Source organism: Passer domesticus, chromosome 4, assembly GCF_036417665.1.
Source record: "Passer domesticus isolate bPasDom1 chromosome 4, bPasDom1.hap1, whole genome shotgun sequence".
Taxonomy (NCBI): Eukaryota; Metazoa; Chordata; class Aves; order Passeriformes; family Passeridae; genus Passer; species Passer domesticus.
Genome location: NC_087477.1, coordinates 57188988 through 57212745, shown reverse-complemented (window position 1 = coordinate 57212745; position 23758 = coordinate 57188988). Strand labels below are relative to the sequence as shown.

General features: G+C 40.3%; 1 protein-coding gene across 4 annotated transcripts in view; it reads left to right on the top strand.

Annotated features, from left to right (window-relative positions):
* KIT (KIT proto-oncogene, receptor tyrosine kinase) overlaps window positions 1-23758 on the top strand; it is a 55615-nt gene that overhangs the window by 17754 nt on the left and 14103 nt on the right. For 2 of the 4 annotated variants that reach the window (XM_064418142.1, XM_064418141.1), the window contains exons 2-13: window positions 735-965; window positions 4566-4844; window positions 7413-7549; window positions 10201-10360; window positions 13173-13362; window positions 14044-14159; window positions 19336-19450; window positions 20650-20843; window positions 21926-22032; window positions 22125-22251; window positions 22510-22614; window positions 22702-22812. In XM_064418142.1, coding sequence (XP_064274212.1) covers window positions 735-965; window positions 4566-4844; window positions 7413-7549; window positions 10201-10360; window positions 13173-13362; window positions 14044-14159; window positions 19336-19450; window positions 20650-20843; window positions 21926-22032; window positions 22125-22251; window positions 22510-22614; window positions 22702-22812 — 1872 coding nt within the window. Of the gene's footprint in view, window positions 1-734; window positions 966-2658; window positions 3072-4565; window positions 4845-7412; window positions 7550-10200; window positions 10361-13172; window positions 13363-14043; window positions 14160-19335; window positions 19451-20649; window positions 20844-21925; window positions 22033-22124; window positions 22252-22509; window positions 22615-22701; window positions 22813-23758 lie in introns of those variants that run through there. The other 2 variants (XM_064418143.1, XM_064418144.1) reach the window with 2 other exon arrangements.

Sequence of the window (23758 nt, the reverse complement as noted above, 5' to 3'; positions counted from 1 at the left end):
AAGTTTATTTTGTGAGAACATTTAAAACATTGTGTTAGGGTGTGTTCAGTGAAAAAGAAGCTAAATAGTCAATTAGAGCAGCTTTGGTGACTGGGAGATTGGTGCTTCAGTGAAACTAATTTGGTAGCATTGGGATGGAAACGTGAAGAACATTTTGCATGGTTTTTTATGTAAGAAATGTTGAATTGGCACTTCAGGTAAAGAAACACGCAACTATGGAAAGCATGTTCTGATGCCTTCATTAAACTGGACACTTCTAATTCAAGAGTATGAGTGGAGCATCTGAATATATGAGAGAGCAGTTATAAAAAGATAACTGTTGAGCAAGGAAACTTTAGTTCTTGGCAACATACTGAGTAAATGACAAAGAATGATTAAAAGTGCTGCCATGTAGGATCAGACTCATATGTTCTTGAATTTAATTTTTAAATAGCTTGGGTCTGTTCCCATTCAAAAGCCAAAACATTGCAGAAAGTGATGCATCTGAAACTTTACTTTCCAAAGGTTTTTTAGAGGCCAGTTTCCACCTGCACTCCTATTTTCTCTGTGTGCCAAAGGTATTACAAACCAAAAGGTGTCTGTAGAATTGCACAGTGCCATTGCAGCTTAGTATTTTTAAGAAAGAAATCCAAAATATTACTTGCACATATACAGCTATAAATAATAATTTAACTGCTGGAAAAAGCAGAGTGTTGTATTGACAGACATTCTATTTTGTGCTTTTTTTTTTCCAGGTGGTGCACTGTCCCATGTACAGGTTGTGAATAAAGGGAAGGATTTAAGGCTGACCTGCAATGAGGACGGACCTGTGACTTGGAATTTCCAGAACTCAGACCCATCGGCAAAAGCAAAGAGTTCCAATGACAAAGAGTGGTACATCAAAAATGCAACAGTCAGAGACATAGGCAGATACACATGCAGAAGCAAAGGGAGTATTGTCTCCTCTTACTATGTTTTTGTTAAAGGTAAATATCAATGAAGGCATTATTTGTGTTTCTCACCCCTCCCCTTCCCCACCCCTCCACCTCTCTTCCATCGCCACTCCCAAAATAATAGGACAATAAATGTTGGAGGATGGGCTGAATTTGAAGTACAGCAGGAGAACAAAATCTGGTATAATAAATCTTCCTCCCTGTCCAGTAGGAAGAAACCTCATTCTCTGCTTTGCTTGCAAGGGCCTTTGTCACCAGCACAAAGTTCTGGATGAGTTCCTCTTTACATCCCCATTAATTTTGTGGTAAAGCTTATCCAAGCTCCCTTTCTAGATCCTACCTGAGTGACCTGATTCTGTTGTATGAGTCAGTTATACTGTGAAGAAGCAAGAAATGCGTAGAAATGTCTTTTTAATTCTATGCCATCCATCAGTGGGGAGTCATGTAAAGTTTGGTCCCAAGCTTTTAATTTACTGAAGCAGTCAGCCTAAAGGATTTGGTCTTTTGAGACTGTGCTCCCAGGCCTAATCCAGCAAACACTGATGATTCCTCTGCCTTCAGCCTCTGACCTAGCTTGTGACTGATCAGAAATGTCTCAGACAGGAAAAAAAGTGCTTCTGCTCTGACACAATTCTCAATCCTTTATTGCTCTTCTTTGTGCAGTGTTTTCTTCAGATTTCTTCTCTGCTGATCTATGTCTGCATCAGCTGCCCCAGAGCTCACAGTTTACCATGCCTAGCACTTTCCCAGGAAAACAGTTATTTTGCTTCTCCTGCACATAGCTCTGGTGGCCTTCTTAAACTGTTGATAGTAAAAAGTCCTATGGCATCTCCTTGAAGACAGCATTCCTTGACCAGCAGGGGTTGTCTCAAAGAGCCCCCTCTGAACCTTGCTAGTCCTTTGAGAATTACTGCAAGGTTGTTCTCCAAGACGGGGATAACAGCACAGCAAAGCACAGCACAGGTTATTTTCATGAAGGAAGATGTCTGGCACAGCAGCCACACAATTTAAAGAGTGCTCCTTTAATTGCTCCTGAGTTCTCCAAATATTCATGCAGCTACCATGGATAAGTTTTCTTGACTTTCTGTTTTTCTCTGAGACTGTGACTAAAGGAAATCTGACATGTATTTTACCTACATGCGGTAAACAATCTTCACTTTACCTACCCTGATTGTTTTTCCGGAAGGTTATGGTAATTATCTCAGACAGCTATGATCATAGAGATGTTTTTGCCTTCCTTTACATGAGTGACTCCTTCATGACTCCTTCACTTCAGGATTGCAGGCAGCTCTCCTGAGCATGCTTACCAAAGCATCAGTGAAGTTTTGTGGCCCTCATGCAACACATTATTATCTTTTTTCTCAGTTGTGTGCAAAACGTGCAGCCTTAACTTTGTCAAGTTCCTGGCAGTGAAATAAGTATGTTTGTGAGGTTGATCATCATTTTGCATCAGGCATGGTTTAATGATCTCTTACCTCACCTATAAGATGCTGCCATATGCTCTGCTGCTTGTGGGGTTGCCACAAACACCCCATTATACTCTTCTGCTTGTAAAGTGGAGTGAAGAGAGAACAGGACCAAGAACCTCGATCCTACATAGTGACACCTAAAATGGTGGCATCTGTTGATATCTTATGTTCTTCTAAACATACTAAATCAAAATTTCTTCTGTTTCTGTGACCCAGAATGACCCAGCGTTGACAGACTGTGGATGTGTACCTGCTTCACCTTTCTCTTTTGGCAGAAAGTACCTGTGTTGTATCTAAAAAGCATATTTTTTCCTGATCCAAACAAGCCTAGTTCAGACGTCTGCATAAGAGAGAATAATCTCTTAATTTTGATCTCAAGTTTTTGAGATGGAAGCACTGATCAGCACTGTCATATCTTGTGTTGGAAACCTGTGGTATGTCCAGAAGGCAGGTACAACCCAAGATGTCCATGGGGTAGAAGGTCAAGAAAGGAAGAACATGACCATGAACAGCCTTGTTTGTGTCTGGATACAGTATAAGAAGTCCTTTCATGTCTTCTTACTCTGCTGTTCCCTTCCAGATGGGGATTGAGGATGCAAGGGGAGCACCTCAGCAATTCTGCTTGCTCCAGTCAAGGCCTTGCCTGCAATTTCAGCTGTTAGTGAAACAGGTCTTTGTTCCTGCTATTTTCAAAAATTTCTTTCTTTTTTTTTGGTAGTTGCTGGGAGCCATACTTTCTGCCTAAGGAAGGTATCTTGGTTCAGTCCGTACTGGAGAAAGAGGGACTGAGTAGAAAGCAATCAGTTATGTCTGTTAGCAGGGACATTTAGATGAGCACTTTTAATCTATCCTCTTCCTGCTCAGAAGTGACAGCCTATCATAGCATTTCTTCTAAGATTTCTGTGTGCAAAATGTCAGATTTTCATTCCGTTCAGAAATTATTTAGGTTTTTTTTTCATTTCTTAGTAGTCCCCATCCTCTAATTCTAAACTGATGCTTCAAAACCTGTAGTTTGTGGAGGCTTTCTTGGGTGGTAATATCAAATTCAGCTAAAGCTACACCCTCATGCTAGGCTAGAAACCAGACAGTAACTTCTCTGTTACTGATGTAGTGAATTGCTTACATAAACATCCCAGGCTTCATTTTCAGTCTGGTACTTCTTGTCTTAAACCAAATGCACATTGTCCATCATCTTAAACAAATTCTCTCAGTCTTCCTTGGTAAGCCATGGTTTGTTGATCTCTAATCATTCAAGTTGTAAGCATGTTTGCAAAAAAGAAAGAAAACTTTTATCTCTGTTTTTGTTTTTCAAATTCATTCTGCTCTGTAGAGAGGGCAGATGGAATCTCAAACTTCACAGAGTGTTTGTCATCACACATTCCTTTATTTGTGTGTTTGCCTGCTTCTTAGCATTTCAAGGTCATGACATATGGCATGGCTTAGGCTTGGACATAGGCTTCAACTTTGGTTGTGGAAGTATTTAAAGTACTATATGTTTGTGTCCTGTGGTTGGCTGAGATGAAATGCTATAGGAAAATTACCTTGTGAAAGATTGCATGATTATTTTTCAATCAGATGTGCTGTTTGTATGCCCAGTTTTTCTTCTAAGGAGGCTAAAAATAATCTCTGCTTTCAGGGAGTGGAGAGAAAGAGAGAAGTTGTTTGCTGCTTCCTCTGGTAGCAATGTGTGTTCATTTAGATTATGTATTTTACAGAAGTGAAAACCATAATTTAGGTGCTTTTCAACTTCCATTTGCTCATAAATTTCTTTCAAATCCTCCCGTGGGCATGAAACCTTACAGCCCTGCCACTAGCTAAAAGCAAATTACTTCTAGTGGTCTGTGAAAATCTGTTTACTGTTGTGGGGATATTTTGGACCTAAACAAGGCAAAAAATGCCCTCCATCTCCAAATAAAAAAGCAGTAAGATTATTTTTGGTGCACATGATTCTTTAGTGTATCTGGTATTAAATGCTACTGCACGTCTCCTGTCGTGCTGCTCTTTTAGGAGAAAATTTTATCTCTCTTGGTAAATATGAATTAGGCAATACTCAGTTTTACTGGCTGAAAGTAAAACTTTCTTTGACAAGTGCCCAGTTGTAGAGTTAGGATAATCAGAAGTTCCTGTGCCAGCTTGTCTGACAGATCTTTGTGTTTCTTCACAGATCCAAATGTGCTCTTCCTTGTTGATTCTCTGATCTATGGAAAAGAAGACAGTGACATCCTGCTAGTGTGCCCACTAACAGATCCAAATGTTACGAATTTCACACTGAAAAAATGTGATGGCAAACCTCTCCCCAAAAATATGACGTTCATACCCAATCCCCAGAAAGGCATTGTTATAAAGAACGTACAGAGGTCGTTCAAGGGCTGCTACCAGTGCTTGGCCAAACACAATGGAGTTCAGAAGATATCAGAGAAGATTTTCTTGAATGTGAGACCAGGTAACACAGGATGTTTGCCTTCTTCTACCTGATTCACAGGAGGTATAGAGAAGAGCTGTGAAGCCCCACTTCTGTCCAAAGGAAAGTGGTGAGCTTAGAAAGCTTGTTTTGGGCAACTTGTGTCAAGACACAGATTGATTTTGTGACACTTAGCTTGTGGCTCTGCTCAGAAGGTTTGGCCATGATGAGCTTTATTTTCTGTTCCTGGTGGTTTCCAGGCATTTTTTTTTTATCATTATAAGACATGTGGTTATGCTGTTAAATTTTGAGGGCAAACCAGCATCCTGAGGTTTGTACAGGTTTATGCAGGCAAAATTATTTCAGTGCCTGACTCCTGTGTCTGTTGCACACAAGTGACAGTAGAAGAAACTGATAAATGGCATTGATGAATAGAGGTTTGGTGGGGATGCAGAGCTTGTGGAAGGAGAATGTCTCTGTCTTCATATTATTGAGTGAGGATGGTCGCAACAGCAGCCCAGATGTGCACAGATGATGATGGAGAGTGCATTGTGGCTGAGCTGCTACTGCAGCACTACGCTTGGCAAACCTGTTGGTGGCTACCCTACACTTGACCTTGCCACAGCCTGTGCCCTAGGGTTGGATGCTTACGTGGGTTTGGGAAGGAGAACCCTGATGTCTGTCTGCCGGTTGTCTGGGCAGTTTGGAGCCTGCCACTTGCCCTGTGTGTCATTATTGGGCTGGGGAAATACCCAGGAGGGAAGTGGAGGGAGCGGTTCAGCCAGCCAGGCTGGCTTGGCATTTCCTCGGGGGCAAGTAAATGAGTTTGTTCTCCGTGTAGCTCTGGACACTTGGAATGAAGCCACCTCTTGCTGCAGCTGAGGCTGGTGCCGAAAGAGGGGGAGCACAGCTGGGGCCAGCAGGCTCTGTGCTCATCCCCGCTGCCTGCGCCGTGCCAGGCCCTGGGAGCTGAGGCCAGGCCACAGCAGCACGTCACCTTGTGCTGGTGAGGGGGGCTGCCCTGTGGCGTGGTGAGGGCACACACACGCTGGTGTTTGCTGCATGGCAGGGTCTCTGTGACCTGCCCATTCTATTTGGAGGTGGGGCAAGAGGTTGAGAACTGGGGACCATCTCAAGAGTGAGTTTACTTTGGCAACTTTATGTCTTTTTTTTCTGTTGATTTGGAAATTTGGCATTGTCACTCTCCGTATTGTAATTACTGTGCTGTAGAGTTTGATCCTTACTGAGTTCATCAAGTAAAACTCTCACTTTCTCCTTGGCTCAGCATTTAAATGCATTGGAGATGCTTTGGTGAGTAATGATTTTGTAGTTATAACCACAGCACTCAGACCCTCAGATGTGAGCTTCTGGTACAGAAAGACCGAAGAGACGTCCATGAAACAGGGAGCTGTGCAGGAGGACTGAAACACACAGCAGCTATGGTAGCACAGGGTGTGTTTATGTACAGCCCTTCTCAAAACAATGAGGGGCTTTATGGACTTAGGGCTTTTTTTGGGATGTCCGGAGATGTTTCTGGCAGATGAGAACACAGAATGCCTTCTGCACTGGCATCCTTCTGTCACTTGGGTACTGCTGAGTGCTGAGGGGGATTTTTGTGTGAGCCTTTATATCTAAAGAGAGCAAACATGTTTCTTTGCTCTCTTCTGTAGCTTCTTTCAGCAACATGAGGAAAACGTTATTGTTAAAGTACGAATGGCTGAGAAGCATGGGGTTTTCCTAAGCTTTGTACAATTTACCTAAGGTAACTACAGAAGTTGTGTCAGAGGCAGAAGGAGAGTCTGGAAGACCTTGTCTGATACATACTACATTCACAGTCTGTCTTCCTGTGTAAAAGCCCTAGAGCAAAGTTAACTGGAGTTTAATAAAAGAGGAAAATTTGAAGAAAGGATAAAGAAAATAGAAAAGCAAACCATGAGGGGAACAGAGGAAGAGTTGAAGAGCTTTGCAGAAGCAGGAGACACGTAGTCCTCCGATTCACCTGACTGTGGACAAAAGACATCCTGAAGCAGAACAGGATACAGCTACCCCATGTCTGCATGTCACCACCTGCTTCTGGGTGACAAACTGTGAGCCACCGCTGTAAGCAGAGGTTGTGGTGCTTTCAGGCACAGGTGTGCAGAATTCCTTGAGCTGTACCTCTCCTTCTTAGGCTGTCCATCAGCAGCGTTTCAGGGACCTGTCAGACAGCACTTTCTGTTGGCTGTAATGTTTTGTAATTAAAATCTGCAGTTAGTGCTGGGCTGCTGTTCTTCAGTGACTGATCCTCACCGTGTTTTCAGTTCCAGAGTGCTACTTTTTAATCACTGTCACAAAATTAATCGTCTCATTGATGGTTCAACATCATTCAGGTTTCTTCATGCAAGTTGCTATGCTCTAACAAGTATTATCTAACTTTTAAGTGTAATTTGAAGCAAGGTTGAAGCAGAAATGTGCTTGTTGTAAATGAACAAGTGTGTAATATGTTAAAAATTTTGAATACATCTCAGAGCCTTGATTTTATTGGAAAGTTAATTAATGACTGTTGATTTTTATCCCCCCCGGAAGAGCTGAGACTAATGAAAAGTAATAAACTTCAAAATTGTTTTCCAGTTCACAAAACTCTTCCTGTCGTCACCTTATCAAAAAGCTATGAACTTCTCAAAGAAGGGGAAGAATTTGAAGTTACATGCATAATCACGGATGTGGACAGCAGTGTACAGGCTAGTTGGATTTCTCACAAAAGTGAGGTAAGTTCTTTTAATTCTGTCATGTGTACCTCAGCACAGTACACAGACTCTCTGTAGACATTCACATGCTTGTTTTGGGTACCTGATGCTGTGTTGATTTGGATTTGTTGCATTTGCAAAGATTCAGTATCCCACAGACTGGTGAGAGGGTAGCAACTGTCTTGGGACCTTGAGGATGGCTGGGAGGAAAAGCATCTGCATGGGTTTCTCTTCCCAAAAAGAAATTAAAGTTAGGCTCTTCAATGTGAAGTTTAGGTGACCTCTGTTGGGCTTCCTAAATACGGAAGCGTGGAGTGCCTACACATCACATTGCAATCAATGGGAGCTGCAAATATCAACACATGGACTGCAAATTACATATTCTAGTTGTTATCATTAACAGTAAAATACCTGCTAATTAGCATGGGGTTGTGCGTGACAGGAATAGTAGTAGGCATTCATAGGAATGATTAATTCATTTAAATTACATGGTGTGCCTCACTAACTGGAAAAGCTCTGAAAAATGAACCAGTGAACTGGCTTCTGTCTGCCAGTGATAGATGAAGTTACTGACTGGCATCACCAAGTTATATTATTGAGTGGCTCAGTGCTCCAGGAGTTTGATACTGGCAGTGCAGCTATTCTGCAGAAAAGGGACAGAGAGATCCCCTTCCCTGGTAAGCCAGTGTGCTGCCAGCTGTGCCTTTGAAATGAGCAGCAGGCATTGGGTTGTTCTTGAGAATTCTCCTTGATCTTCTGGGTGTACCTTGAAATTTAAATTAATTAAAAGCCCTTGTGAAGACTTTTTAGTAACTCCTACCATATACTTTCCCATGCTAATTAACTGATCTTTTACTGCTAATGTTAGTGACTAGAATACGTAATTCTCAGCCCATGTATATGGAAGACTCCTGTGGTATTTGGATAAATCACATCTCCTCGGGCACATAACAAACAGGAGTCCTGTTCCTGGGGTTGGGCATGCTGTGCTTAGCAAATCCACCAGCTCTGGCAAAGCTGTTCTTGCAAAGTGCTTGCTGCTCCAGAAATCCCACCCCACAGCTCTGAATGTTGAGAAGGTCTCAATGACATGAAGGTGGCTTGGGAGACGCAGATCTGCTTTCGTTCCTGTTCAGGACCTTCATCTGAGAATTTCATTTCTTCTCTCATTCCCCTCCCTTTCCTGTGTTACAGACTGATGGAATTGAGGCCTTCCCTTCATTTTTTTGTGCTTTATAACTTCTTATTTAATGTGTAAAAGCCACATGGAAAGTATTTTCCCAATAAGTTTGACTTTCTTGTCCTTTCTAGTAAATTGTAGGAGCTGCTGTCTTTGAAATACTGACTATAAAATTAAATTTTGTATTGAAAGAGAATGCATAAATTTCATCTTCAAGTAGATTCAGAATTACATTTTGTCCTGAATAAATGAGAGAATAAAAAACCAAAATGCTTTGTCCATGTATCTGAAGTTATCATCACTTTGGAAAATTAGGAGACTGGTTATTAGCAAGCACATCCATACTGAATATACTTCTCTTGTGATTATTATAAGTCAAGAGGAATCAAAATGGCATTTAGAAACTTTAATTTGTCTAGAAGCTCTTGGAACATCCAAGAATTGCAATAATTCAGTTAGAAAATCACAAGAAGTCCAGGTCTGCATTTGGTTTAATCAGTGTAAATTTTATCAGTCTTTCCAACCATACCGAAAGTTCTCAGACAGACTAAAGTCGGTATCTCAAAGCATTTATTTTTTCTGCGCATATTCAAGAGAATGAAGTTTCCAGTTTCCTTTAAGATTAATTTATATTGCTGTGGACCAAGAATCAGAGTGGGTACCAGTGGGAGGATGCTGTGTATAGCCTGCTGCCAGCAGGGCTCTTTGCAGCATGCCTGCAATCAGGAGATGCTGTGGCCTTGGACATAGTGCAACATGATTAAAATGAAGCCCCAGGATGTTAAATCCTCTCTTGTGATTTGCTGGGAAGCATTGCAACCATTAGAGAGTTGCTGAACTTCAGGCATCATTTTAGGGGTGAACTACACTTCTGAGATTCAAAGACTTCATGCAAGAGCTTCAGCTTCTGAGCATTAGGAAAGCCAGGACTCGGTGGTCATTTTGCATCAAGCCCTACAGTTAAAAATGCTGTTTGTGCAAATAAAACTTTCAGTTGGTTATTCACCCTCTCACCAATACTCACCTTAGTGTTGGAAATCAAGCCTGAATGAGCTGTGTCTGACCTTGGGCACAACAGCCTTGTCATCAGGTAATAGGTACATTTAAAGAAGCTAGAGGTCTAGCTCTTTTTGTCTTGGGTTGGTCTCCTCCATTTGCCTCTCTTGGGGCAGGTGAACATAGTCCCAAATTCACCCCACCCCATGTCCCTCCACATTCTTGCCTGAGAAGGGAGCTTGAGGAAGAAAAAAAAAAAAAAGACGGAGGGGAGGGTATAGGGCTTAGGAGAGGACATTATCTCCCAAAGGCAGCTGATCACACACTTGTTTTGCATGGAGAGATTCTAGTGACAGGTTTGTGTGCTGGCTTACTATTCCGGTTTAAAGTTATGAATATTAATATGGCAAAGTTATAATTACTTCTATTTTTAATTTATCTAGGAAAGATGATGCATACACAGTGTTTTAGATGTTAATTGTTTTTTTACCGACAGGCTGTTACAACCAAAAGCAGAAATTTGGGTGATTATGGATATGAAAGGAAATTAACATTGAACATCCGTTCAGTGGGAGTTAATGATTCTGGAGAATTCACATGCCAAGCAGAAAACTCTTTTGGAAAAACCAATGCCACAGTAACCTTGAAAGCTCTAGGTAAATACTTCTTATAGAAATCTTAACATTTCTAAGAGCAGGAGATGAAAAGTGAGAACACTGGGGAGTCTTGCTTTCCTTCTCTCTCCTTTTCCCCAAACCTCAGCAAGTTAAGTTGGTTTTCTGTAAAGGTTGTTGCTGACTGGTACAATATAGGATAGCTCAGGAAGTTGTGGTATGTATGACTGCTTTAATTTCTATAACCCTTTGCTTGTTATTGGAAAGTGATACTAGAACAACCACCCAACAGTGTTTCTGTCCCTCTGGTTTGTCTCGTCCTTCTGGTTTAATCTAAAATTTAAACCCGTTTTGACAAAGAAACTAGTTTATCTGCTCCTGGTACTGTCCCTATGCCCAAGTGATTTGGCAGCACAAGGGCAAAGCACATCTTCAATATCTGCCTTCCAAGCATGGGGAATCTCACTGACGGTGTGTCAATGGTTTTTATGTACAAGCCGTTGTTGTACCTCTATTTAAAATAATGCTCTGAGCAACATCCTGGTGCATGAAATTGTTCCAGAGGTCACCCGCTTGTTAAAGCCACTATCCATCACTTCTACATGTTTTGGATCGTGTCCCTAAACAGTGAGCAAACTCCCTTCCTCCTCTTGTTTAATAACAGATGTGTTTAGAGTCTGCTATATATTAACTTGGGTGACACACAGTGCCTTTTGAATTTTAAAGCTGCTGAAACCTACTCATTTGATAAATTGAGTACAATTAAGGACATATTGGTATAGTTAATAAGATCATTCTGGTCTGTGTAGTTGCTACTACTGTTTCAGTTCCATTCAAGGGTGTAGTAACTAAGGGAAGTGTAGCCTGGATTCTTTTTTTCCTTTTCAAATCCGTTTTTCTGTTGCACAGACACACACTCCAGCCACACTGCTTGTTTTGCTTTCCCTGGTAACGTAAAGAAAACAGAAGTGTTTGACCTGTGTGGGTCAGACCTTCAGCAAACAGGCAGAGGTTTGAGTGCCCTTAACCTTGCTGTGCTGGTTGAGGGGGTAGGGCTCACAATGAAAGGGATGTTTTCCTCATTTTTTTACAGGAGAGACTACATTCATATGTAAAAGATGAAACAGTGTGAAGTATGAAAGAAAATCTTCTCCCCAAGGGGATCAATGTGAAAGCTTTTATTATAAGAGGAGGGAAGTTCTTCACTACAGAAATTCTTAGTACTACTACATATGCAAATGTAGCTTTAAAAAGGATTGACTTTGGAAAGTCTGGGGTTTAAAATAAAGCATGGAATTATAAAAAGTAGGAAATAAAATTTTTCTTTAGTAAAATATAAAGTTTGTATTTAATAAATAATGCCAGAGAAAAGGTGGAATCTTTCCTTTCTGAGATAGTTTTCTCTCTCCACCCTCTCAAATTTGACTTAAATAAGCTTCAACTTTTGGATACCTTTCACTATTTATTGTCAAACTGACTATGTTTACCTGAACTGTGCCAGCTCCCAGGGTCATGGGAAGTGGTGCATGGTGTGTGCATAGAGATCTGGGATTGCAATAGATACTAAATCACTGTGGCTTTAACATTAGCCAGAAGTTTTACAAGCAATAATGTGTATTTTTTTTGTAAAATTCCTAATTGCTTTTTCTATCAGGTAATGTAACTGTAGAAGGTACTAGAACTGCATTACAGGGACTGATAGCATTATAATAAAATTTTATTTGATGGGAGTTGAGTCTGATTTTGAATATAGCTCGCGTAGGGAATCCTGTGTTTATACAGAAAACTGAAAAAAGCACTGCCAAGGAACTGCAAACCTTCAGTTTTCAGATTTGAAATTTTTTCCTCTTTTCTAATGATGGAGACCATTTTAGAGCATACCTGCCTGCTGTGAATTTACTTCATCCTTTCCTCTTCAAAGCATCTGTCAAGCGCTCTGGCAGATCCATATGCTTTCACCAAGCCCCACTGGCTCTGGCTTTCCCAAGCTCGGGTGCCCAGCTGGCCACGGCAGTTTGATTACTAGAAAGTGGGAAGAAGCAGAGCTCTGAGATTGACTTTAGGTCTAAATTCAAGCTCTCAGTAAATGTGTTTCCTTGTAATTGCAATCTGCCTGTCAAACTGATGATTCCCTTATGAATTTCTGTAATAGGACTAAAAACTTGTCTTTTTAAAGTGAATCCTCAATCTGACGAGTTTATTAATGAAATTAAAACCACTACAGCAAGGATGTTGTTAGACATGATATTTTGGAACGGAATTGTGCAGTGATAAATGGTATCTGCCAAATGAAAGATTAAGACCCAGCAGCAGATGTACAGAAATGCCTTAGTTTAAGATGATTGGTATCCAGGCCTGTGGACTTAGCACATTTTTCTCTAATTACAGCTTTTAATAGCTTCATTTGTAATGTTGTTCTTAATTACACTTGACAAAGAAGCCTCTAATACTCTTATATACTGTAATAAATGATTTTAGTGTGCTTTTCTCATAATGTTTCTTTCGCACCAGACAGTTAGCAAGTCAATTTTTTTGAAAAATAGAAATACCTGAGTAGAGTCAAACATATGCTTGCATTTTTCCAAATGCTTATAGAAGGTATTTGTCACCAGAAGATGGAATTATTGGTGCTAAGGCACTCAAGGCTGTTTCAAGTTCTGTGCCTCATGTTATATGTGGCTAGTAATGTTAGTTTTGGCAGGTGAGGGTTTAAGTACTGCTTTGCAGATGAGGTCTCCTGTTTCACATTTTGATGTTTGATCACTGATCTTGAAGTCATGTGAGTGTGGTTAGAGTACTCACAAACTTCTAAATGGCCCTGAAATTGTTTTTCTTCTCCTCTTACGACCATCAGCTAAAGGATTTATCCGTTTGTTTGCAACAATGAATACCACAATAGATATAAATGCAGGACAAAATGGAAACTTAACGGTTGAATATGAGGCATATCCAAAACCAAAGGAAGAAGTCTGGATGTACATGAATGAAACATTGCAGAATTCCTCAGACCATGATGTCAAGTTCAAGACTGTGGGCAATAACAGGTAATGTGCGTGGCTGTAGTGTCGATTTCACTCTGGAACAGCAGACTAGGGTCTGCTCTGGGAAGAGGAAAATGGGGATGGTGAGAAAACTGTGACTATACAAGATGTAGCACGTGTGGCTTGCTACAGTAACTGGTGCAGTCTGCCGACCTGCATTTGGAATAGCATCGAGCTAGCCGCACCATCTGAGGACCAGCATGCTGTTTGCTCACGACTCACCTCCATTCCTGTCCAATAAGCAAAAAAGAGAATTAAGGCTGGTTGTGTGCAGAAACTCTCTTCACTGCCACAGCAGATCCCAGTGCTCTGGAAAAAAGCTTATACTTTTATTTCTACTGGGCACTGTTCTCTCCTGATCCCTTGTCTTCCAAAAATCCAGTGAAGCACCTAGAACATGTGGCCTAGGTTGAGAGTCTGTGTTCCTTCCTCAGTGAGAAGAGGAGCAGGTGGTGATGCATGCACGGTCTGAGCCTGAGGCTCAGCTGCCACGCAGGCACACATCTGGGTGTTAGAAGTGGCCAAACTTCTGGATGTTGGAAGTGCAATGGCAATCCTAATGTAAGATAGGAGTGTTTGTATGGATGATGTCTGCAGAAAATTCCATCCTTATTTTTCATGCAGCAGTTGCCTGTTCAGAGAAAGTTGTGTGTCTTAAGTAATGCTTAAATTTTTTCTTTGCAGTTACACAAGTGAACTTCACCTTACACGATTAAAAGGAACAGAAGGAGGCATTTACACATTTTTTGTGTCCAACTCTGATGCCAGCTCCTCTGTAACATTTAATGTCTATGTGAAAAGTAAGTAAAGTGAACAGTCTGAAATATTTCATTATCATAGTCATTGTATTTTATACAACATAATGTATGCACAAGATGTCACAGTGTTGTTCAGCATATGAGAGGCTTTCTGAAGTGAAGCACATGCTGGAAAACTAAATGTCAAGATATAAAAGTGCAGAGTACTCACACAAATCCACCTACTATCCAGCATGACCTTATATTCTAGCGAATGTATTCCAGAGATTACCAGAGAGCAGCTAGGTTGTTTATACAGAAAAACCTGCAGCACCTGGAAACATGGTCTCAAAAATAAGTATGTATCATAAACCTTTTATAATCTGAGGTGGAGCAGGATACACAGGGATTATAATTTGCATTTTTGGCAACCAAGTTAAGCTTTTAATTGTCCTTAATTTGTTTGAGTTGGATGCAGAGTTTGAAAGCTTGTCAGAATTACTCACATTTAGATGCCTTTTGGCATCTAAGTACTTCTGTATAATAGTATAAATCACCATTGTTTTAAAGAAATCTGCATAGCTTTACAAATGTGTTTGTTGTCATCTTTGGGACATGCTTATTAAGACAGAGCACTGGCCTCAGTTCCAAATAGCATTCTTCAAGACAAAAGCTAAATTTCAAAATTAATTCACTGAAACCTTCAGAAAACCCTGTGCTTAGCAGAACCATCCTCTTAGAGCATTTCATGTGCTCAGCTGACAGATACTGGCTGCTGCTAAAGGCCAGGCTTAAGGAAAATTAAACCAAGAGGGACTTTGAGACCAGCAGGAGGAACTGTATTGAAAGTAAGTGATTGTGCTGCAAATGCAGTTTTGTGTTGCTGCTGTGCTTTAGCAGCGTGTCCTTTTTCAGGCATAGTTTTATGCAGAGGGTTGTCAAGACTTCCACAAATGCATCAAGTCCTTGCTGTTAATTTCTGAATTCTTCTCATTTATCATTGAAGATCAACATTTGTAGCATCTCTATTAGTAGTGATGTAGTTTGGATCTAGAGATATCACTTGGACTCCTTTCAGAACATGGTATTTCTTCCTTCATCTATGAATGTTGACACTTGCATTGTACCTTCTATGTACCTTTCCTAGCTCTGATTTCTGAGATAAGGGTACTGGTGACTCAGATGTCCTTTGTCTCAGTGAGTGAGCATGGGTCACAGTCATGAGGGATACTTCTAGTGTTTAAAAGATTAATGGAGCAAAATGTTGAGCCAGAAGTTTTAATTTCTCTGAAGGAATGAGAGAAATTGCAGGTTGCTTATAGTCTGGGCACAAGAACTAAAAAAACACTGTCTCACAGTTTTGGCATCATCAGGTGTCTGTTCTCAATGCAGATCTCCATGTTGCCTCTTTTGAGGCATGTGCTACCTAATAAAAGCTGAAAATCCCTGTGGCTCATGGTTAGGAAACCAGACCAGGAAGAGAGAACAGAGAAGTGGAATGAACAAGGCAAGAGGGAACATAGACGCTTCTGTTCTTCTGAATGGCTTGTCCCTACAACTGGCAGCATTCCAGTCTGTTTCCTTCTTTCTTCAACTACTGGTCTTGTAAGAGCAGTCTTAGGATGCTGTGAGGACACTTAAGCAGTCTCATAGAGCCCACACTATCCTGCACTGTGGCCCTGAATGGATTGCAGTCGTGGCTGAAACAATTGGATTTGATGCACTTGAAAGTTTCATTTGGCATTTTGACTAAGCTCCTGTAAACATTTTTTCATTTTGAAAAAGAGAGATTAATAGATTGGTCTTTCTAGGGGTTGTTTTTAACAACAACAACCCCTAGAAAAGGAGTTTTCGCTGGCTTGTAAAATGCTCATCATTTAGCTGTGAAACACAAACTGCATGACAATGTATCGTATTATTTGACATAGGAGAGTAACTGCCAAAGGTGAGTCATATGTGGGTGGGTCAGATCCTGAGCTAATGGTGTATCCTCACCTGACATTGTTGTCAGGGATTTTGCATAAATTGCTTAGATGTAGCTTGTGATGTTTACATGTCTGGCTTGGGCATGTAATCAGTAGAAAATAATCAAACAGGTAAAACAGGATTCATAATCAGGAGAATGTCTTCACATAAACAAATACTGATTCTGAAGCATTTGCTAAAAGACATGACAAATCCAGTGCAGAAGTACTTGACTTGGATTTAAACATATTTAGCAATTGCATATGCTAATCTGAAACAATACTAAATTGCTTTTAAAATAGTGTAGTAATTCATAATAAATGTATAGAGGTAAGCAGCTCTAAAATTAGGAGCCAAAAAGAAAATTACAGCTTGACAAGCAGCATACTGTACTCAATTACAATTAAGAAATCTCCAGAGTGGCAAAGTATTGTGTATCTAGCAATTAACTAGAAACTGAATTTAGTGCAAAATAATATCTCAGCTTAATTATAGTCAACAAGATACTGTCTTTGTAGTTAGTGCTCCTGCTGCAAAGAGAAAACTGGTCATGGTAATATAGATCCCATGAAGCCAAGCTCACTTGTTTTCCTGTCATTGGACTATGCAGTGAACAATGAGGAATCACCATTATATTGTAAAAAGATTTGTTGCAATCCAGAAAATGTAGATCCAGCAGGAAAAAAACTCTCTTTTTGACTGGGATGACTGACAATACCTATTAAGTGTTACTTTTTAGACATTTACTTCATTAACAATGAAGGAAGGGAAATTGGCAATAGAAAGCAATTAAATGCAGAATTTTGTTATACAGAACATTGAATTAAAATAGGAGTGACCTCTTATAAGTCATCTTTGATACATTCAGAATCAACATTAATAAAAGCTGAAAAGCAATTAATAAACTTAGTGAAATTAGAAGTTTAAGACATTTAATGCCTGATTACAGGAGGCAGTATGTATATATGCTGAGCAATGTAATAAAATGTTAAATATTTAAGGGGTTAAAGTCAGAACAGTTAGCAACATCTAGTCATTAGGAGTCTGATAGCAGGAGGGGTAATTGGGCAGTGCAAGTCATAGAATCTAGCACAGTAAAATCCTTTTTAAAAAGAAGATGCGTGGTGACAGCTTGGCATCTGTTTGTGAAAGCCAGTCCGTGTTTGCTCCAGCATCTCCTGAAGTACCTACACTGGTGGTTGAGGAAGGTGCTCTGGCTGCCAGCAAGGGCTGCGGGTGCTGAGACGCGTGGCCTGAGCTGGCAAAGGAGCAGCCGGTGGCGATTGCAGTAGCAGCCGTCTCAGTCCCCTTGGGTACTGCTGTGGGGCTCTTTGCTGCCTCAAGTGAAATGCATCCCTTAATATCTCTGAGCCAGAGAGGCTTGGGAGCCCTCAGTGCTGGTGGGGAGAGGCTGATCGTGCTAATTGCCACATCAAAATGCTTCACTAGGCACATGACAGCAGAGCTGCTCGTAGGTCAGCACTTCTCAGAGGCTGCTGCAGCTCAGCTTCCCGTGGCAGCAAGGCTGGACCACTCTGCCTGGGCTGCATAGCCTCTCATCTCCTCACTCTGGCAGGGTGAGTCCATGTGGGCTCGTGGCCAGGTAGACAGGCTTTTATTGCGCTGGGTTTTTATAGTGGAAAGAGCCTAATATGAGCATTTTCATCTCCCTCACTCAGCTTCAGATGTTACATGGAGACCAGCTCTGGCCCAGTGTTTTTCCATGGCTTAATGCACAGATGCCTCTTATGACTTCTGAGTTCTCTCATTTCTTGAGTTACATTGTGCTGTAATGTTGCCTAAAACACAGCATATACCTGAACAACTAGCACATGGGTTGTAGTTTAGCTAATTACAATTCCACAATGCAGCCATTTTGATTGGAATTTCAGAAATGTGAATTACATGTGTTCTGTGAGCACTGAGGCTGGGGGAGATGCTGTGTACTCTCAGAAAGTTCCTCACCAAATGAGTAATGCTGAAAATCAGTCTCAACATTTTGCAACAATGTTTGGTTCTTGGTATTTTGTATAAAACACAACATGCGGATTTAGAAATGAAAGAACATTCGGTTCCTGTAACATGAGTCACGAGGAGGTGGTATGTGATTGAGAATATACGTGTGCTTTGTTGACTCTAATTTAATCAGAGAGTAGAATATCCATTAAAAACTAACGCTGCGCAGTCTTTGTACATGGGTTTCATCTGAAATAAATCTATGTTTTCCCACCGTAGCCTATACAGCTTCACTACTTTCTAGAATTAGGAGTTCATCTTACATTTCTGTAAAGTCATAGTAACTGATAATGGGCTCTTAACTTGTATCTGTCAGGTGAGCAGAATCATTGCAATGTAGTCTTTTGTAGTTTCTTTCATTAACTTCTGTTTAGGTGATTTTGCAAGGAAGCTAAGGTTGTTAAGGGAAGTAAGGTTTCAGTTTCATCAGGAAAAAAACCTTGCTGTGTTGGTGGTACTCTTGGCTGAAGCCTATGACATTGGACTAATGACTCTGAAGTCCACCTGACTGCACTGGTTTCCTGCCTGACTGCACTGGTTCCTGGGGCTTCTAAACCAAGTGCAGGACTAACTCCTGTGCAGGATGTGACAGAAGGCATTGGCTGGATTAATTGCTTTCTAAAGTAACAGAGCAATCACAAATTCTCATTTGGAAAGCTAGTATGTTTAGCCCAGTGTTGGCTTCCTCTACCTGCAATGTTTCAGAGAATCAGGCAGTTGGGCAGTTCAGTATCTTAGAGGGATGTATGTCCTCTGTTGGGAGGTCTGCACTGGTTGCTTTGCCTTGTAGTTCCTTTCCTGGCTGCAGTGGTAATACTGAATGCACAGATGTAAGAAGGATGTGGTTTGACAGATTTAGTACACTTTTAACTGAGGAGAAACTGTCCTTTTTACAGATGGGTAAAGTCATGCTGTGCAGGAATGGGAACTTTACTGTTGTTCCAAGGACACACTTTGGGTTGTTTAAGCTCTTGGCTTTGGTGGTTTAGGATCTTTCATCAAATCAGATACTCAGGGGAGACAAGGTATTCTTCTAATGTCCAGCCCAAGCATTCAGTGTAAGAGCTAATATTTTCACAGATGTTAGATTTTTTGCAGGACACCAGTTCAGACCCAGACATCCTTGAGCATAAGAGGGTCTTGCTCACCTGAGTGATTCCATGGATTATGAGGCACACAGGTTGCTGGTGTGAAGAGCAAATAGCAGTGTACATTCTGTGTTCCCCTAGTGAATGACTATTGCTTTTCTTTATTGCAGCAAAGCCTGAGATTCTCACTCTGGATATACTTAGCAATGGTGTTCTCCAGTGTGTAGCAGCTGGATTCCCAGCCCCTACCATATACTGGTATTTTTGCCCAGGAACTGAGCAGAGGTAAGTTAAGTAAACAAGAGTCTCCAAAGGTTGTTTTAGGTGCAACACATCCAATTGCTAATTACAAAATAATAAAATGAAATTACTTGATAATAGTTACATTCAAATGTTGCATTGTGGTTTTCATTCTTTTTGGCATTGCATTATTTGCAGTATTTTGTGGGAATCCAGGGATACATTTCATTTTTCTCCTTTGTATTCTGACCTTGAAAGGGGAGTAACCAACGCTTTCGCTGTGTAAAAGTAAAAGCCAAAGTTTCTGCTGCAAGCTAGCTATGGCTTTTATCAGCTTGGCCCCAAATGGCACATGTTCTATATGCAATTTCACAGAATGGCAATCACAGAATCACTTGCGAATATGGCTGTTACCATTTGTTTTATTGTGTGGTGAAGTAATTTTTCCAGACATAATGTAATTAGATTTCTGTTCACATGAAACGTATGACAAGTAAACAAGTCCAGTGTTATGAATGAAGTTGGATGTTTTTAAAACCAGGTGTTTCTAAGAAGATTGTAGAGTTTCACTGTGAAGTGAGTGAGCATTTGTGAAGCAAGTTTTAAGGTTTGACTTCCCCCATGGTTATAGACATCATACTAGCAATTAATGGGTCTCCTTCCCACCGCTGTAATTTAAATTTGTTTTATACCTAAATAAAACTATTGTGGCTAAAATTTATGTAAAAATAATTGATATTTCCTTAATGGTTTCAAATAGTACCTTTTTCAAAATCTTAAATGTGTGCTCATGTAGTAAATGTGTGACATATGAAGGAGAAGTAACATCTTGAGAGAAAAGAACTGGCTATTTTCTGACTGCATATAAGCTTAATGGTGTTTATGTATATCATGAACTTCTTTTGTGCTGTAATAAGATGATGTTTGGGGAACATTTTCAGAAGTGGGTGAGAGACAACTGCTTGACAATTAAATCGAAAATGTATGTTGAATGGTATAAAACCCTGTAGGTCTGTCTAACCAAAAGCAAATGCAAAGACATCGTGGTCTCCAGTTGGGCCAGTCTAAGTGTGTGTATCCATTTCTCCCACTACATACAAGACCATGAGTCACCATGAGGAGGCTGTTTCAGGGTTAAGATCTGCAGCTGAATCCTTTTGTTGACCGGAGTTGTTCAGTTCTCTGTTGGTCGGGCACTTAAGGTAGCAATCCATTGCAGATAACTGTTAGTATTGTCTCTCCAGGTGTTTTGATTCACCAACACTGTCCCCCATGGATGTCAAGATTGGTTACACCAATTCATCAGCGCCGTCATTTGAACGAGTCCTGGTTGAAAGCACCATTAACGCCAGCATGTTCAGGAGCACCGGCACCGTGTGCTGTGAGGCCTCCAGCAACGGGGACAGGAGCTCTGCTTTCTTCAACTTTGCTATTAAAGGTAACGTCCACAAAACGTGGGTGGTGTGTGACTCTTTCTGGAAAAGGATTTTAAGTGGTTTAGCTGTAAAAAGGTTTGCAGTACTGTGGCTGATCACATGATAACATACTACATTGCATGTTCTGCCTTTAAATTAAAGTGTTGCTTTAATTTTTCAATTACTATTTTGGTACTATCTTTTTATGGCACCTGTTCTGCAGTGCAGTAGGTAGGTGGGTTTCTTTTGTCTGTGCAGCACAGAGGAAAACCACCTACAGCATTACCCTGGCTTTCCCCCCCCCTCTCCCTTTTGTTTTCCTGTTTTTCTGTTTTGACTATTTAGGCAATCACTTCTTTTTTCAAAGAAAGATTGCATTTTATTTTAAGTTTTTACAATGTCTCAGGAAAAATGCTGTCTCCAACTTGCCCGGAGCCCAAGTGTCCTGCTGCTATAAAAGAAGTAACAACAACATACTGCAAAAGGGCTTATGAGTTTTGTAGTGGTATTTGTAGGTTTGTGGGGGAGAAGAAAAACCCACTAGAACATAGATGATTTGAAATGTGTTTGTAAAGCTGTGCTCATCTTTGCAAAACCAAATGTTCTGCTTCTTTTTTTTTCTATTACACCCAGATATGACATACAAACAAATACGCCAGATCTGGGGCAGATGGGTTGTAGTAGAATGATATTTCTTCACTACTTGGCACAATCTCTCCTTGTAAAGACTGTGCTGTAGTGATCATACCTCGGTGGGGGGCAAAGGGGTGGAGAAGAAATTGGAACTTCAGATAAAAGCTTCTTTCTTTAACCTAACTTGATTGAGATCATGCAAACCCTTTGCATTAACTGATCTTAGTGCCAAACCTCCTGAATTAATGAAGCTGAGACTCCGAAGGCATCAAACTGCATGGTTTCTGTGCCAGCTCCATCTCCCACAGCTCATTCAGGAAAGACATTCTGGTACACTTGAAGCACATCTAGGAAAGTCAAAACCCCAAACTGTATTTCACAAAGAAGAGACAAGGAAAGGTTTTCACCTGCATCTTTTTAATTTAGTTTTTCTTGTTCAGTATTTTTAGGAGAATTCTCTGTTTCTTTTCAGAGCAAATCCGTACACATACCCTTTTCACACCTTTACTAACTGCATTTGGAGTTGCTGCAGGACTGATGTGCATCATAGTCATGATCCTGGTGTACATATATTTGCAGGTAAAATTAGAAACACCTTTTCCTGAATTAAAAAAGTCTGTGAGCTACTTGTTGAGTCTTCAGTAGTAACAGCCATTCTCTTTCTTTTCCAGAAACCCAAGTATGAAGTTCAGTGGAAAGTGGTTGAAGAAATAAATGGAAACAACTATGTTTACATAGATCCCACGCAACTTCCTTATGATCACAAATGGGAATTTCCTAGAAACCGTTTGAGTTTTGGTTAGTTTAGATTTATTTAACTTCATCTGCAAGGTGGAACCTTCAGGTCTCATATGAGACTTTGGTCAAACACAGCAGGGTTTTGTCACAAAGATGTTGCACAACAATGCAGATAGTGATAATTGCTCATTCTTGCCTTGGGACAAAAGGCAAGCAGGCATGTCTGCAATAGCTTCCTTGATATAAAAAAATAAAATGTTGAGCCCTACAGGAGGAAGTACTCAAAGTTGTTACAGAGTATTTTGTTTGCTTTATTAGGTAAAACCCTTGGTGCTGGAGCTTTTGGGAAAGTTGTTGAAGCCACTGCTTATGGTTTATTTAAGTCTGATGCTGCTATGACAGTAGCAGTAAAGATGTTGAAAAGTAAGTTGCTGTAGTATACTACACCATGATTTCTCTCTCCCATCTGGTTGGTGTGTTACGTTCTGAGCGCTGTGCTTTGCCTTGCAGCGAGTGCCCATTTAACGGAGAGAGAGGCCTTGATGTCAGAGCTCAAAGTGCTGAGTTACCTTGGAAACCACATTAATATCGTGAATCTGCTTGGAGCTTGCACTATTGGAGGTGGGGTTATCTACAGATTACTGATTATTTCTGTTCTTTTTTAATTGCCAGGAGGATGAACTTTTTGAGGAAGAATCCAAGGTGCAGCTCTAAGTGTAGAAATGATACATTTAATCTTAAAATTGTACATTTCATGCTTAGGTTGCAGATCGTCATGATTATCACCTGTGATTTACTGAATATAGATTTTAGGCTCATTGTAAAACCAGTAGTAAGACCAGTGTGGCTGCAGCTAAACAGGAAGGTTTCTTTTATTCTCTTTCTTGTGAACCGTTGGGTGCTTTCTTCTTGAGAGATGACAAAATGTATGGTATAAATTTTTACCTCCACCACACTGTTCCTCATTAATGAGAACTAGTTCCGTATTGGTATCCAAGGTGAAGTCAACAAGCTTGTCTTGTCTAGTCTTCCAGCCTTCTGCAGCCTTCTGTTTAAACTATAAGTGTATCTGTTAAGGCTACGCTAAAAGTACAAATTCTCAGCAGCAGAAAGCTGAGAAAAGTAATTTTCCAAAAGAAGCATTACACAACCATAATGTTTTATATTTAGTATTAACTTCATAAGTTTTTTTTCTTACACAATAAAACTACAAAACTTACAGCTACAAAACCTCCTGAAGTGTCAATAGACTGATAGAAACCTATATTTTTAATTTGTATATATTTTAATATGAAAGATGGTATTGATTCTTACACATTTTTCAAAGAAAAGGAGCTTGTAAAATTCATCATTTTAGACAAAGGCAAAACATTTCTCACAATTAATGATTTAAAAATAAGATTAAAAATTTTTGTTCAAGCATCCAGCTAAGTCGATTCACTGGCCCGAATGCATGTCTCTCTCAGTGGAAAAAAATGTGATGTCTGTAAGAAAATCACACTACAAACACTTCTTTTGCTATTGTATAAACTATACTTTTTAACTGCAGAAAAATGAAAATAAACCA